The sequence below is a fragment of the Anser cygnoides genome, chromosome 3 (assembly GCF_040182565.1).
Source record: "Anser cygnoides isolate HZ-2024a breed goose chromosome 3, Taihu_goose_T2T_genome, whole genome shotgun sequence".
Taxonomy (NCBI): domain Eukaryota; kingdom Metazoa; phylum Chordata; class Aves; order Anseriformes; family Anatidae; genus Anser; species Anser cygnoides.
In genome coordinates, this window is record NC_089875.1 from 16,335,186 (window position 1) to 16,349,337 (window position 14,152).

General features: G+C 34.3%; 1 protein-coding gene across 33 annotated transcripts in view; it reads left to right on the forward strand.

Annotated features, from left to right (window-relative positions):
• NRXN1 (neurexin 1) overlaps window positions 1–14,152 on the forward strand; it is a 736,316-nt gene that overhangs the window by 57,945 nt on the left and 664,219 nt on the right. The window contains exon 3 of one of the 33 annotated variants that reach the window (XM_066993562.1): window positions 1,102–12,240. The exons of the other annotated variants lie outside the window; for them this stretch is intronic. Within the exon in view, the coding sequence (XP_066849663.1) occupies window positions 1,102–1,148 (47 nt within the window). The 3' untranslated portion in view covers window positions 1,149–12,240. Of the gene's footprint in view, window positions 1–1,101; window positions 12,241–14,152 lie in introns of those variants that run through there. 33 annotated transcript variants of the gene reach the window in all.

Consider the following 14,152-nt stretch of genomic DNA (forward strand, 5'->3'; position numbering starts at 1 on the left):
GCATTCCTGGAACAGAGTAAAAGATCCTGCTTAACATCTGGTGACTACAGAATGATGTCCTCCAATGCATTCAATTTGTCAAAGACCAAATTTACTAGTAGTTATAATAATTTGTACCTGATCCTTTGAACTTTAATATAGAATGTTAGCCTTCAGATCAGAAATAGTGTTTGTTGTTGTTATTGTTGTTTTTCTCATTCCCAGTAGTTGGAATGTGGGAAAATTCTGTTTGTTTCTACTTGGGTGAACAGCAGTGGTTGAGGGCTTCTACTTAAGCGTGTTACTGCAAGGAAGGAGGGAAGGAAGGAGGGAAGGAGGGAAGGAGGGAGAGAGGGAGGGAGGGAGAGAGGGAGGGAGGGAGGGAAGGAAGGAAGGAAGGAAGGAAGGAAGGAAGGAAGGAAGGAAGGAAGGAAGGAAGGAAGGAAGGAAGGAAGGAAGGAAGGAAGGAAGGAAGGAAGGAAGGGGCAAGTCAAAGAAGGTGACTGGCAGATAAAGTGAAGCTATGGTGTTGCTTTTCTGTAACATTTAGAAAACAATAGGAAAAAAAAATACCACCACCACCAACAGAAACCATATTTCAGTTTACTTGGTTTGAACATTACAGGACCATTGTTAGCCTGGGAAATGGCAGAATGAACTCTGAAACAGCATAGAATTTTGGTGAACCTTTGTTGCTTCTCCCATCTCCCCTCTTTAGATCCTATAGTGAGATAACGATGTAGCCTGTTTTTTAGATCCTATCATGAGACAGAACTAGATGAGAAAGGTATATGCCAATTGTTTGTGTTTACCTCTTTCATGGAGTGGCTTGATGTTTTGGTACATTATGTTATTGCAATTAATAATATGTGGTGATTTTGTTGTTCTGGTTGCTTTTTGAAGACCCTGTAGTTTGGATTCAACTGAACTGAATATTTCTCTTCCTTATTTCTCTCCTGAGAAAATTTCTCTTCATATATAACAACATTTCTTCTCTATTACGCTTGATAAGAAGAGATTTTTTAACTTTCCTCTTGGTGGAAAAAAAAAAAAGTAAGTCTTATTTATTTTCTTATATTTGCCATTTTGTCCTTCATATTAAATCTACAATTCTTTCTACAGGAGACATAAAGACAAAGCGTAAAAGGGAAAGTCTGCAAATAAATTAAATTGGCACATGGAGGCGTTTCCTAAAAATAAGTACATTTATCCAGAGTGAAGGAAGATACTGATCTGTTTCTTTCTTCTTTCTGTCCTGCTTATTGATAGCAGCAGAGTTGCTTTTTGTTATGATAAGAAAAGAAAAGAAAAGAAAAGAAAAGAAAAGAAAAGAAAAGAAAAGAAAAGAAAAGAAAAGAAAAGAAAAGAAAAAAGAAAAGAAAAGAAAAGAAAAGAAAAGAAAAGAAAAGAAAAGAAAAGAAAAGAAAAGAAAAAGCTAAAATAGTTGTCTAAATACAATGAAGAACAGCCAGAATTTTTAGAAGAAGCAAGCATGAGACAGTAAACTACTTCCATGGACACTTACCCTCCTTAGTTGCCTAACTGAATAAAACAAGGAGTTCACAAATTCTCATCACATTCAGCACTGCATATTCTTTACTACTTAGCAACAACAACAAACAAACAAACAAAAGATTTAGAATTAAATCCACCATCTGGAAGATCACAACAATTTTCACACATTATGGTTCAGAGAAGAAGCATTATATCCAAGTTAAACATTTCTGTTACTATAAAATACTATATGGCTCATATGATGCCTACATAGCCTTTCATAAACAATTAAGTCTGGACATCACTTACCTGTAGACATAATATTGTATGTCTAGGCCTATCCAAGTGTTCTATATTTGGCTTTTATTCTTCAGTTTTCCTGAATCAAATTAAAATTCCACTATAGAGTTTTCCTCAGCTCAGGAAAGTGGAAGAAGTTGTAGATGCACTCATTCACTTGAACTGAATGACCCTCACATCAATCATAAGCACCACTTGTGCTTGCATGGAAACATCAACTACTGAATTTTCTTTCTGTTTCATGGAGGCATTTGTTTGTGTAAGCCACCAAGGTCCTTCTATGAAAGATGCTATAGAATCATAAAAAGGTTTTATTGCTTAAAAAAGTGTGGATACTTCATCAGTGAACTAAAAAGATTTCTGCCTGCAAAGATGTGAACTCAGTGCTCTGAGGCTGAGTATACAGAATCAGCTGAAAAGGGAGAATCATTTCCAGTGATCAACCCGAAAAAAAAAAAAAAAGTAGGTGTAAGCTTTTTTTTTTTTTCTTTTTTTTTCCCACAGAACAAAGTAGTTAGTTTGCCTGAAAAAGTATAGAGTGGCAACAAGATAAAATGCTTTGTTTTAATACTCTTTGCATTATTTACTAGGACTCTATACTAGGACTCTACATTAGAGTCATGATGTAGGTGTGGCTCACTGTAGCAATCAAGACCCCATACCTTTCTTTGATATTTCTTTAATAATCGTCTTGTGAATCGCCATTTCCATCTTCTTCATAACATCGTAGCTCTGTAATTCTTTTTTTGTGAGGGGTGACTCTAATGTCTCCAATGGATGAAAATGCTTTCTCAAGAATCTGATTTTTCAAGGTACTGTGTAACATCTGCATGTTTTTGCTTTTTTTTTTTTTTTTTGTGGGGGGGGTGTTTTCATACATAGGAATTTTAGAATATGACTGTGATAGAGTGAGTATCAGAGTCTATGAAAGGATATTTTGCATCCCTGTATGGGACAGTAGCAGCATGCAGTGTAATTACGTATTATATGTAAGATCACATTCACCTTATGTCTTCTAGAGAGGGTCCTGATCAGCAAGGTAATGTTTTATTTTAATATACAGTTCATCTATTTCAGTGTTCAGTTTCTTTAAAATATTTTTCATCCTCTTCAAACATCTATTAAATTAGCCGTGTAATATTTTGTTCATAAACCAACATATACAAATACCTGGATTTGTTGATATTGCACTGGAAATGTGGGCATATGGATTTGCTAATTCTTTAGTGAAAAGTGTGCTTGCCTAAGCTACTGATCTTGTATAGGTCTTGATTCCCGTGGACAACGTCTTTCAAGGCCAGAGGGAGATGCTGATAAAGACTGAGGTCAATAATACATACATGATAATATACTTCCCATGGCAGAGCAACATGACAAAAATATATTGTCTTGGAATAATTTTGTCTAAAGTATTATTGTTGTCATGACTGTCTATAAGTTAATTCTGTGCTTTCCAAGTGCTTTCTGAACAGTTGCGTGTGAGTTACTACTCTGCATTGGTGACTGGGTGTAATTTTTGTCCCTGGATATCAAGCTCAACTAGTGAAACCGTCACTGGTAAACAGATCTCCAGCTTTCCCTATAGCTACCAATCATTCTCCGTGAATTGTGCTAGAAATACAATCCAAAAAGACTTCAGCTGGTACAGATAGTCACAACCGTGTTCATAGTTTGCACAGAATATATTTTTGAAAGGAAAAAAAAAAAAAGGCAATTAATCCAGTTATTGTACTGGGGTCTTGAACTGCAACTCATTTCTGAAGAGATCTGTCAAAAACAGCCAACAAACAAACCACCTTGGTATAGTTTCTTTCACTTGACCATGAAACATACTCAAAGAGATATACAGGAACATGTCTGAAACAACAGTATTGTTTCTTTTAAAAGGCTCCAGTTAATGGTTCAAGAAAAATAAATTAAATAATAATAAAGAAAAAAAAATTGTCTCAGATGCTTTATGATTGTTCATAAAATATTTTTGGGTGGAATGACTCCTGGAAAAGTTGCCAGGGTCACTGAGACCCATGGCATTGTGCTGAGTAAGTTACACTAATTCTTAGATACTCAGTTTTCCAAAAGAAATTGCTATTCTTCTCCTCCCCCCCCCCCTTTTTTTTCCATTCTTATCCTTTTTCTAATCCTTCTTGCTCTTCTTTTTCTTTTTGTTCTTCTTCCTGTTTTTCCTTTCTTTCATTTGCACTTAGTCCTTAGATTTGCTAAGGAAATTGCCAAAATCCAGGAAGAAATGCACAATTTACATAATTGAAGGGAATAACTTGCATGTACAAATGATACCAAAATATGTGTCACTACTGCACAAGAGAGAGATTAAGCTCTCTATGCAAACTTTAGCCTTTAGGGCCCAATCCAGTAATCGCTGAGTTCAGTTGCAAAATTCCAATTGACCTGAAATTCCCAGTGGCACTTTTATTTCATTTCAGAGAAGAACAGATCATGTTATTCTTATATGGTGAACTTCAGTTTTCCTTCATAAGCATCAGTTTTCTTCCAACATGTGTAAACCCTATTATTTAATTTCTTTGAAAATTTATTTTTTTCTGCTCTTAGTTTCAGGAGAAATTGGGACTTAAAAAGCATGTGCTGTTTCTACCCAAATTAAGCCTGTACTCCACTCTCCACTCTAGCCATATGACTTATGTTCTTACTGTTGATTACTATGGGTCATCAATAAATACATTTACAACAATACATTTACAATATTTCGACAAATGAGAAATAATAGCCAGACCTGAATGAGATCTTTTTTTCTAAATGTTTTTCTCCTTTTTTTATGCTCCAAAGTGTTTGTAATTGAATGATGCAATTCTAAGACAGCAATTCCAATTTCAAATATATGTATAAGAGTTTAAACCGAAGATTTGAACTTGTATTAAAAGAGACTTAAAAACCAGTCTCCATATATTTAAAGTAACTCTCTTGTCTCAGTAGAATTTTACATAACCATATCTTTCCTCTGAATCTGAGCTCACTTCAATCAATTTGGATGAAAAATTTATTTGACCTATTTTAGTAACTTCACTACTATAAGTCATATCTAAATACACAGGTATGTAGGCATTCACAAATAGAACATATGAAGGTGATTTCCCTGTGATGTTATCAATGTTTTCTGTGTTGCTTTTATTTTAGCTTGCAAAATACTGGTTTGGACAAGCAGCGTTGGCCTAATCTGTAATATCCAGCTTGGTGAAGCAACATCTATACACTAGAGATGGCACTAAGCTCATTTTAACTACAGCATAAACCCAGACCTTGAAAGCATTGTGGCAACTTCCATTACACTAAAAGCTATTGATTAGAAATGCTTCCCTGGCATAAAGGGTAGACTCATAAACTCATAGAGTGCCAATGATTGGCCATGAGATCTCAAAAGACCTGCCCAGCAGATAAGCCATGAAAATCAAAGAGCAATCCAGGTTTTAAACTGTATGAAAGGATTTCTATCCATCTGAATGGGTTCTAAAGAAGATCCCATTCATAAGAACCATTCCTGTCCAAGTTTTCTATTCCATCTATTTTTTACTAGAACTTTACTTGGTTTTGACTATGTGATTTTACACTTATCAGACTAGCTATTAGTGAAGTCAGAAAAAACATACTTTTTTTTTTTTTTTAATGAAGGACTCCTATGTTTTTAAAGTAATTTAATCATAGTTTTTTTAAGGCATATCTTTAACATGTCTTTTAAATACATGCAGACATCATTGATACAAGATGTAAGACAGTAATAACAGCAGAGTTGTTTAAAGGCTCTGCTAATGCTCTAACCAGAAGATGATGTATTTTAAATATTTGCCCCACTACAGAAAACTGTGATAACTCACTATAATAATCCAGACTGGATGAAAAATGATAGCTGTCAGTATTGAATATTAAAGAGATACATGCAAAGGGATAAAGAAAAACACTTTAGATCTTCATATTCTAAACTACTTTTGGAGACAAATGCTTTTTTTGGGAAGGGAGAGTTTGTTTTAATGGAAGTAGAATATGGTGACTGTTCCACGTGCATTGTAAGCATGTTATGGGAGATATGCTTTGAATGTATCTATTTATTTCTAAAAAGTAAATGATTTACCAGCATTTGACATTCTTCATATCATACACTTTTGGAATAAGTATCTATTTCTAAAAGTGAGAAGGCATTTGCTGTAAGCTGTAAAGACTTGAATTTAAAAAAAAAAATAATGGATCAAGCACTTTTTAGCTTGCTATATAAAGAGTCTTCACAAATAAAAAAACTTTTGTTGTTAGTGGCTTTTGCAGTTTTTTATCTTTTGAATCAAACTAATTACAGAATGACAGTACCTTGAAACATTTTCTTTAAACAAAGAAACATACAATTTCAAAGTCCTATTAATCAATATTGCTTTTTCAAGTTTCTTAAGCATCTTCATATGCGTTAGTCATTGTTTTGTTGAATTGTAAGGGGATTTTTCCTGAAATTTTATATTACCTATTTCTGTTCCTTGGCATGATATGGCATTTTGTATCAGTATTGTCTTAGTGAAGTAGAAATATTTACTATGTTCAATGAGAAGATTGCCCCTGTTTTAGTTTCTGTATATATTAACAATTGGACCATAGCACATCATGTATTGCTCTCTATGTTGGCTGTATTCATTACATTTATACATTCTTTACATTGCATAAGGCAATTTTGCAATTACTATGCATTATTATATGAATGAATGTTCATATGCTTATGTAGTCTATCTATTCAGTATATACACAGATGCACCTTGCAGGCAAGAAAGTCATACCAATTTCACCTTGTTTAAATATGAATTTCTCTCTTAGTAGGTGGTTAGTGTCTTAGGTTAGTCCTCTATTCCAAAACCTTGATTGAAAAAAATATGCAAGAAATATTTGTGGTTTGTTTGGGAGTTCTGTTAATTTGATTAAGTACATAGGTTATATGATACATGATCCTTGCTTTCATGATTATAACTCTGTGAATTGCCTAATGGCATAAATAGTCTGCTGGGGAGAAATTTTAATTAAGGTTTAGATGCTGGAGTTTTGCCACTTTGGGAACCTCAGAATTATTTCTCCTCTTTATGAATAAGAAGTGGAAGGCAGGTGATTTGTATGTTCATTTTAATGGTGGAACTATTTAATTGATTCTGATAATGTTTTAGCCCAGAAATAGATCTTTGATAAAGAATCCTACGCTGATTTTTCCTTGATGCCAGCCACTGTGTGATTCTAACCAATTTGCCATATACAGAAGAGCTGACAATAGAAAAGACCTTTTCATTGTCAACATGTTACTGTGATGATGTAAAATGATATGTAGTTTTAGCAGAAAAAAAGTAAAGTGAGTAAAGATTAGCACAGGAATATATATCCGAGACATATCTTTCAGAAAGGAACAAAGATAGCAATTAATACTTCAAGAGCTGTCGATATTGATCAAACTGTAAAGTAAGACAACTAGCTCCAGCTTGATTTGGGTTCTTTTTATAGATGCCCCCAAAGTGTGACCATCTTGAAAGATCTACCAGCAAAATACATTTTATTTGTCCAGTTCTGAGATAAGAACAGTCATAGACAAGAAAATTAGTGTAGCTAGACATAATATGCATACCATGAGGGTTTTGCTTAAGCATGTCAGGTACAATATCTCCTTGTTGGAAACTGCCTGTTTCACCAGTTCTAAACTAATGCTGGAAGGTTTATTACATCACTTAGAAACCTTAGAATAGTTAAAATAAATATATTCTTATGCCAAGAAAATAACTGGGGAACTAATTCATATCAAAGTGTGTAATGAAATCCAAGCATCATTCTAAAGCATCTGTTTCCCAAGTGCAATGTGCACAAGTATTTTGTACACACAGGAGCTCAATCCAATCATTCACGCACCTACAGAAAAGACACGTTGTTTTTCAGTTCATGTAAAATCCATGGAGGAAATTTAAGAAATATCAATTCTTACTTCAGCTAAGGAAGAACAGATTTTAATTGAAGAAATATTGATCTAGTTCTAAAACTTCTCGTAATTAGATTATTTTCATTACATATGTTGGCTAATTAATCAGCATTGAAATGCTGAATTAGCATTGAAATGATTGTAGACTAGTTCACGAGAAAATTAAGTTCAGTTCTGAAGAAAATAAAACACGAGAAACACATTTTGCTCACGTGCAGTCACAGATAGCTCTGATTAAATATTAATTTGATGTCTTTTAAAAACCTTCATTATGGCCTTAGGATTTCGAGAGTACAGTTCCACTCACATCAGAGGAATTTCCCATTTCAACTAGTAGAAAGTTTGTTCTGTACCATTTTAAGGGCTTCCAAACACAGGTTCAGTCCAGTTCAAATGCACAAAATCAATCTTAACAGTGGATAAGAGAGTTTTGTGATGATTACCTAAAGAACTATACAGCAAAGTGATTTCAAATATTGTTACTGTACTTTTAATTGTATACAGTGCATCTTCTACATTTTCAGCTGCTAACTCTGAAGAACATTTCATCCCAAAGTATCTTCAGCTGCTTGTGTTAAAGTCATAGCATCGCTGGTAGCACCCAGGCATTCCTCATTTCCTGAATACAGTAAAAGACAGAGTGGAAATATAAAAATATGTGTAGCTTTGCATGGTTCCTATTAATTTTGGTGTTCTATTAGTGTAACTAGGCACAATGCTGCCATCTGGTTGGAAAAGGACCTGTGCTCTTTGTCCGTTTCACAGCATGTCTACTGTCTGTCCAGCAAATCTTACTGTATTAATGGGGCTAACATATCAGTTTTGTTGAAAGGATGATTGGACAGGGATTTGATTTCATCTGATAGTAACTTAGGCTTGATTTTTTAGCCTCTTGTGTAGACGTAATTGACTACAAAAAGCACAGCACAACAGGGAATCAGATTTACTAGTATATTTTCTGCTCTTATTTACACCTAAAAAGTCACAACTAAATCTGAACAAATCTTGATTCCTCACTTAAGCAACTGTTTTCTTAAACGAGTTCTAGAAATAATGTATGAATTTTTCAAATTATTTTCAAAACAGGTATTTTTAAGATAGAAATCCCTTTGTCATCCTGCATCGCTCTTACAGAACATAATTTGTTCCTACTGTTACTCTCTGCCAGACTGAATAGTTCACTCTCTATGAAAGGTTTTGGTTTGGATATCCTGAAAATACATTTTTGTGCCATGTACGTAGCAGGGTTAAGTTGGAGAAGATCCAAAGGACTAATAATAGCACCAGGAAGAAAAGATGCGTTATGATAAGATGCAACCATGCAAAGCTGACCGTATACAGTCAGTCGTTAATTCCAGTTAGTCTGTCCATTCTCCATGATAGGAAATAAACTAGTGATTGCAGTTAAGATGATTGAAAGCACAAATCAAAGTTAAGTGTTAAAATCCCAGAGATTTTCAATGAAAACGGAATGTTTCCAATCCAGAGAAATAGTCCAAGAGGCTATATGGAAAAAGAGGAGCAGTTCCTAAACAATATCAGGTTACTGGGTTAAATACTTAGATTTACATTTTATTCAATTTTCTGGTTGTACATGGAAAGTATAGCATTTTATGAAATAGCATTAAAACACTGAGGAGGGAGTGTTTCTTTGACTTGCCTTCACTTGCACAGATAACTTATTTATCCTTTCATTGTAACCATTAATAGTGTTACTAAATTCAATTGTAAAAAGACTTTTGATTCCACCTTTGATTCCTGGTTGTAATTACTACAGCCATTACAGATTTGTCTCAATGACTGATGGAAATTTCTTTAAAGTACTGACAGATTGCAGGCAGTTCTGAAGTTTAGTACATCTGAGACTAGCCAGACCCATTTTAGAGAGAAAAAAATCAACTCTAATGAGGTGGCAAAATAAGGCCAAATTCACATTTCTTGGGACTGTAATATAATTAAAAAGCCATCATTTTTACATCTACCTCATGATCTCTCCCCTGAGTCAGTACAGGTTTATTTAGAATTATGATACAAATTACTAAAATAAGTGGACAAGTAACTTTCTAAAAGTGTCACTGCTGGGAAGCAGTTGAGAAAAATGAAATAAAGGTATCACAGATTTTTTAATTACTGTAGCTCCATAAAAACACAAGTCCACTCAGATGTGCAATATCAAAAACTGTGTAACAGTAAAATAACCATAGATTAATAGCATTAAATGAAAGCAATGCCAAATGATTTAACATTTAATACATTTTTGTTGGTACAAGATAGAAAAGTGATAAAGGTGCATAGGAATCAAACAGCACAAAAAGATACTGTGTCAGAAAGAGTGTTAAGTTAATTATGTCTCATTGGTTTTGATTCTGTTTGTCATCTGCAGACCCTGGAGAGGGTATTAGAAAATGTTACAGCATGTAAAAGTAAATTGGGTGTGGGGTATTTTCCTACTGGGAACAATAGTAACAATTTGAATTATTTTTGTCACCTGTCATATTCGAATTCTTCGTGGGAAACATATGTCATGACTGTTGCAAAGGATGCAGAGATAGGTTCTGAGAAAACAATTTATTTTAACATTTCAGTATTTTACAGAGTGTCAGAGTTTTGCTGTTTATGTTTGGTATCTGTTCTCACTTCACTACGGAGAATTAGCAGATTCGTACAAGTTATGTCCAGAATGGACTGTTGTGAAATTATTAACCTGATCTCTTAAATGGCAAAAGGCAGAACTTCCAGTGATTCCAACAGTGTCACCCAAAAGTGTCTGATTGAGACAGATTCTGTTAGACAAAGGCTCATCTTAAGACTTCAAGAAAGAATTTCCCAGTATTCCCAATGTTCTTTTTTTTTTTTTTTTTTTTTTGTTAATTAAAGTTTTTATTTTACTTTCAGTTTGAACTTTTCTGACTATTTATCCCAGCATTTGTCTGGTTGAAAAGACTTCCAGGTATCAAGAATCTTTCTTGCTTCATTGATAGTTATAGACTGGTTTTAGACCTCTTAATCTTGCCTTTCATATATTCAATAGATTAATCACCATAGGGCTTTCATTTTAAGACACTGTTGCTGAGTGTTCTGAGTTTTTTAGTGCTGTAAATGACTGTGAGAATTTTTTTTTTCTTTTCTGTAACCTCTTTATTTTTCACATCCTTTTAAATATATGAACAGTGGAACTAAACACAGTAATGGTTTTAGTTGTGCCACCAAAGTAATGTTATTTTCTATTCCTGTTCATTATTTCTTTGCCTATGCATGCAAGACTTGCAGTGCTACCCTCTAGTTGCAGCTTCACACTAGGAGCTCATCTACAGTCACTTAACTAAAATTATCTTGTTATTTCATTGTCAATGCACCTGGGGTACAGAGCAGTCTCCCAAAATGATGGCCTCACCTTGAGTAAATTCACAGATGTTAGTAGATTTTACAGAGGTGTACTGCATTTGAGCTAATGTCTTTGTCTTTTACAAAACTGGCAGAAGTTTCTAATTTGCCCTGATGATCCTCAGATTTAGACTCTTCCTCATTTTTGGTGAACACGGGTCATCTGTGCTCATTATATTACACCTATCTCCTAAGTCTAGTACAGAGCAAAAGAAGGGATCTTCACAGAGATGTAGATAGAAAGTGGAGCTAGAACAGAATTAAATTCCTTTTACTCTGAAATTTCCCTCTTCCACCAAAAAAAAAAAATCAATATAGTCACTATTATATTTCTACCCACTACACTGGAAGGTACCCTGAGTGGGTCCACCCAAAGCTGTATGGAGTCTGGGCAAGTCCACTGACTTCAGACATAATGGAGCCATTCACTCAGTCATGTGGAAACACAGAAACTACTGGACCTTTTACCTTAGATTCAATTAGATTTGCAAATTTTGTGGATGGATCCCAAATTTGGTTCTATGAGTCCCAGCTGTAGGAAATGATGCTTTCCTATTTACTCGATAGTCAAGCAGAAGTCTACAACAGAATCCAAGTTCTGTACTAGGTATCCTCCTTATATGTATATACTTATATATCCTTATATCCATTTTGAATTAATCATAATTACAGGCAATAAACACAACATTTACAGTTGCTTTTTTTTTTTCAAAAAAAATAAATGTGAGTAATCTGAATGGAATTTGTCAGATATGAAGCATTTGAGAAAAGCAGCACTATTAGCCACAGTTTTTCAATGTATTGCGTTTGTTCATCATTATTGAAACTATGTCTGTTCCTATTCTTAAAACGTAGTTCACATTTTCATATCCTTTCCAAATATTTATTTCGAACCAGGTTTTAAGTAAAACAATTTATCTAACAATTTGAGAAACTGACTAAATCATACAATCCAAGAGATCCTGGGCGCAGTCCTGTAGAAAAAGCTGCCTCTTGAAATGACATTTTCCCGTATGATATTTTTAAGCAGATGAATTTATGGAGAAGCATATCTGGGAATTCTTCTTTGGGAAAACAAACTGATAGTATCATGTCTTAACTTTCTAGCAACCATTTTTATTGCAAGACACCTGCAAAAGTTCAGCTTTATTTCAGGCTATTTCCTCACTATTCCTGCTATTGAATATCTTATGAAATTTCATAGGCTGTGTCTGTGGTATAATTCATTGTTGTCAAATGTTATTGAACTGTAATTCAGATAAGGAAAAAAAAACACTTTAAAAAATGCCATTTCTAATATGCTATCTTTATTATGTTATTTCTAAAATGATATTTTTGTAACTTCATAATACTAACATTTTTTTCATCTGTTTATCATGAGCATACTGTTCTTTTATAATTGTCAGGACAAATATTGTGGTCTGTATGTGGAATAGGTATAAATATTGTAGGAGAAGAAAATTGTAATAGCAGGAAAAACAAAACATATGAGCAGTCAGTTATTTTGTAAAATAATCAAGAATTCCATGAAGCATCACCAAATGTTAAAATGATTCTTGAATTAATAAACGCATCCTATAAAAACATGGTTCACATCACTGAATCAGGGTAATAGGCTAACATAATTGGATTGCATTGGGCTTTTGTTGCAAAAAAAAAGGAGTAGATTCTGCTCTCATCTCAGTAGGGACAGCCTGGGACAATTCATCCAAAGATAATGATTCACAGCCTGTGTAAGTGGTATAGTTCTACTGATTTCAATAGTGTCATGACAGATAAAAGTGAACTGAATATTTGGCTAAATATGTGAAGTCAACAGAATACACCAGTAGAGCTGAGAGCAGAATTTGGCCAAAGGAATTAGGTTACAAACATAGAAATTAGCAGTGCAATTTAGGATTGTTTTTGGCGGAGGGGATGGGGGGGGGGGGGGGGGGGGGAGCGTGGTCTAGGAAATAAGTATTTGCAGTGGATAAATGCCTGTCTAGCTCATCATCTAGCTGGGCGCAACATGACGACAGGATTTTTCACATCTAGTAGAAATCAGAATAGTGATGAGAAAATTAGCAGTCTGGCTAGTCGACTGGTGGCTGATGGAGGTCTTAAGGCCGTTCTGCACCTCCACTGTTGCATTGGCAATCTCTTTTAGCCTCTCACCTCATATGTGGACTGTGCATTAGTGGAGATCATTTGTAGGATCTGTTGGTGCAGAAAAGGCTAAGAGCTCTCCTGTGTGAATGCTTGCGACAATGAGGACATGGCATGTCTTGTATCAAAGCCTCTGTTTCCACCAATGTCAACAGAGCTGCTCAGTAGACAACAAGGTCCTCCAGAGTGGATGTATGTGAACATGGATAAATAAACTGTGGGTGGCTAAATCATCAGAAATAATGGGAATGTGTAACATAGCTCTATTTGCCTCCAGTTATGTAAATTTTACACCAGTGCAACTCTAATGACGTAAGTACAGTTACTCCTGATTTAAATTCATGATTCACTGAAGAAAATTTTGTTCCCTCTAAAATGCATACTTATAACACTGATAGCATACATTGCTTTCAAAGAGTTCAAAGATTATTTTTTTTTTTTGAAGAATAGCTTGAGGAAGCAAAATGAAAAAAAAAAAAGCCGAAGTTAGAATTTGGGTCTTCTGACTTCCTCGTCTCTACTTAGAATGATAGGCCATGCCAGCAAAAGGAGAATCAGGAAAGTAAGGCAGAGTGTAAGTGATATGCAAATATAGGACAGCACAATGAAATACCCTCAATAAATAATATCAAGTGCTAACCTAACATAAAAAAAAACAACACTTGAAAAGTACCATAAAGAAGCCTAACAAAATATTTACTTAGATTACAGATCTGTTAAAAAATGTGTGATTTATCCTGACAACAAGATAAGGAGGAATGAATTTTCATTGTTGTTTCTTAGTATGTAGGGATTTGGCTATATGTACATGGTATTATTCACAGAGCAAGAATTCAGCACTTTCAATTTTCTTTAATTTGAAATGTTTTGACAATTTAATCTACTGTCACT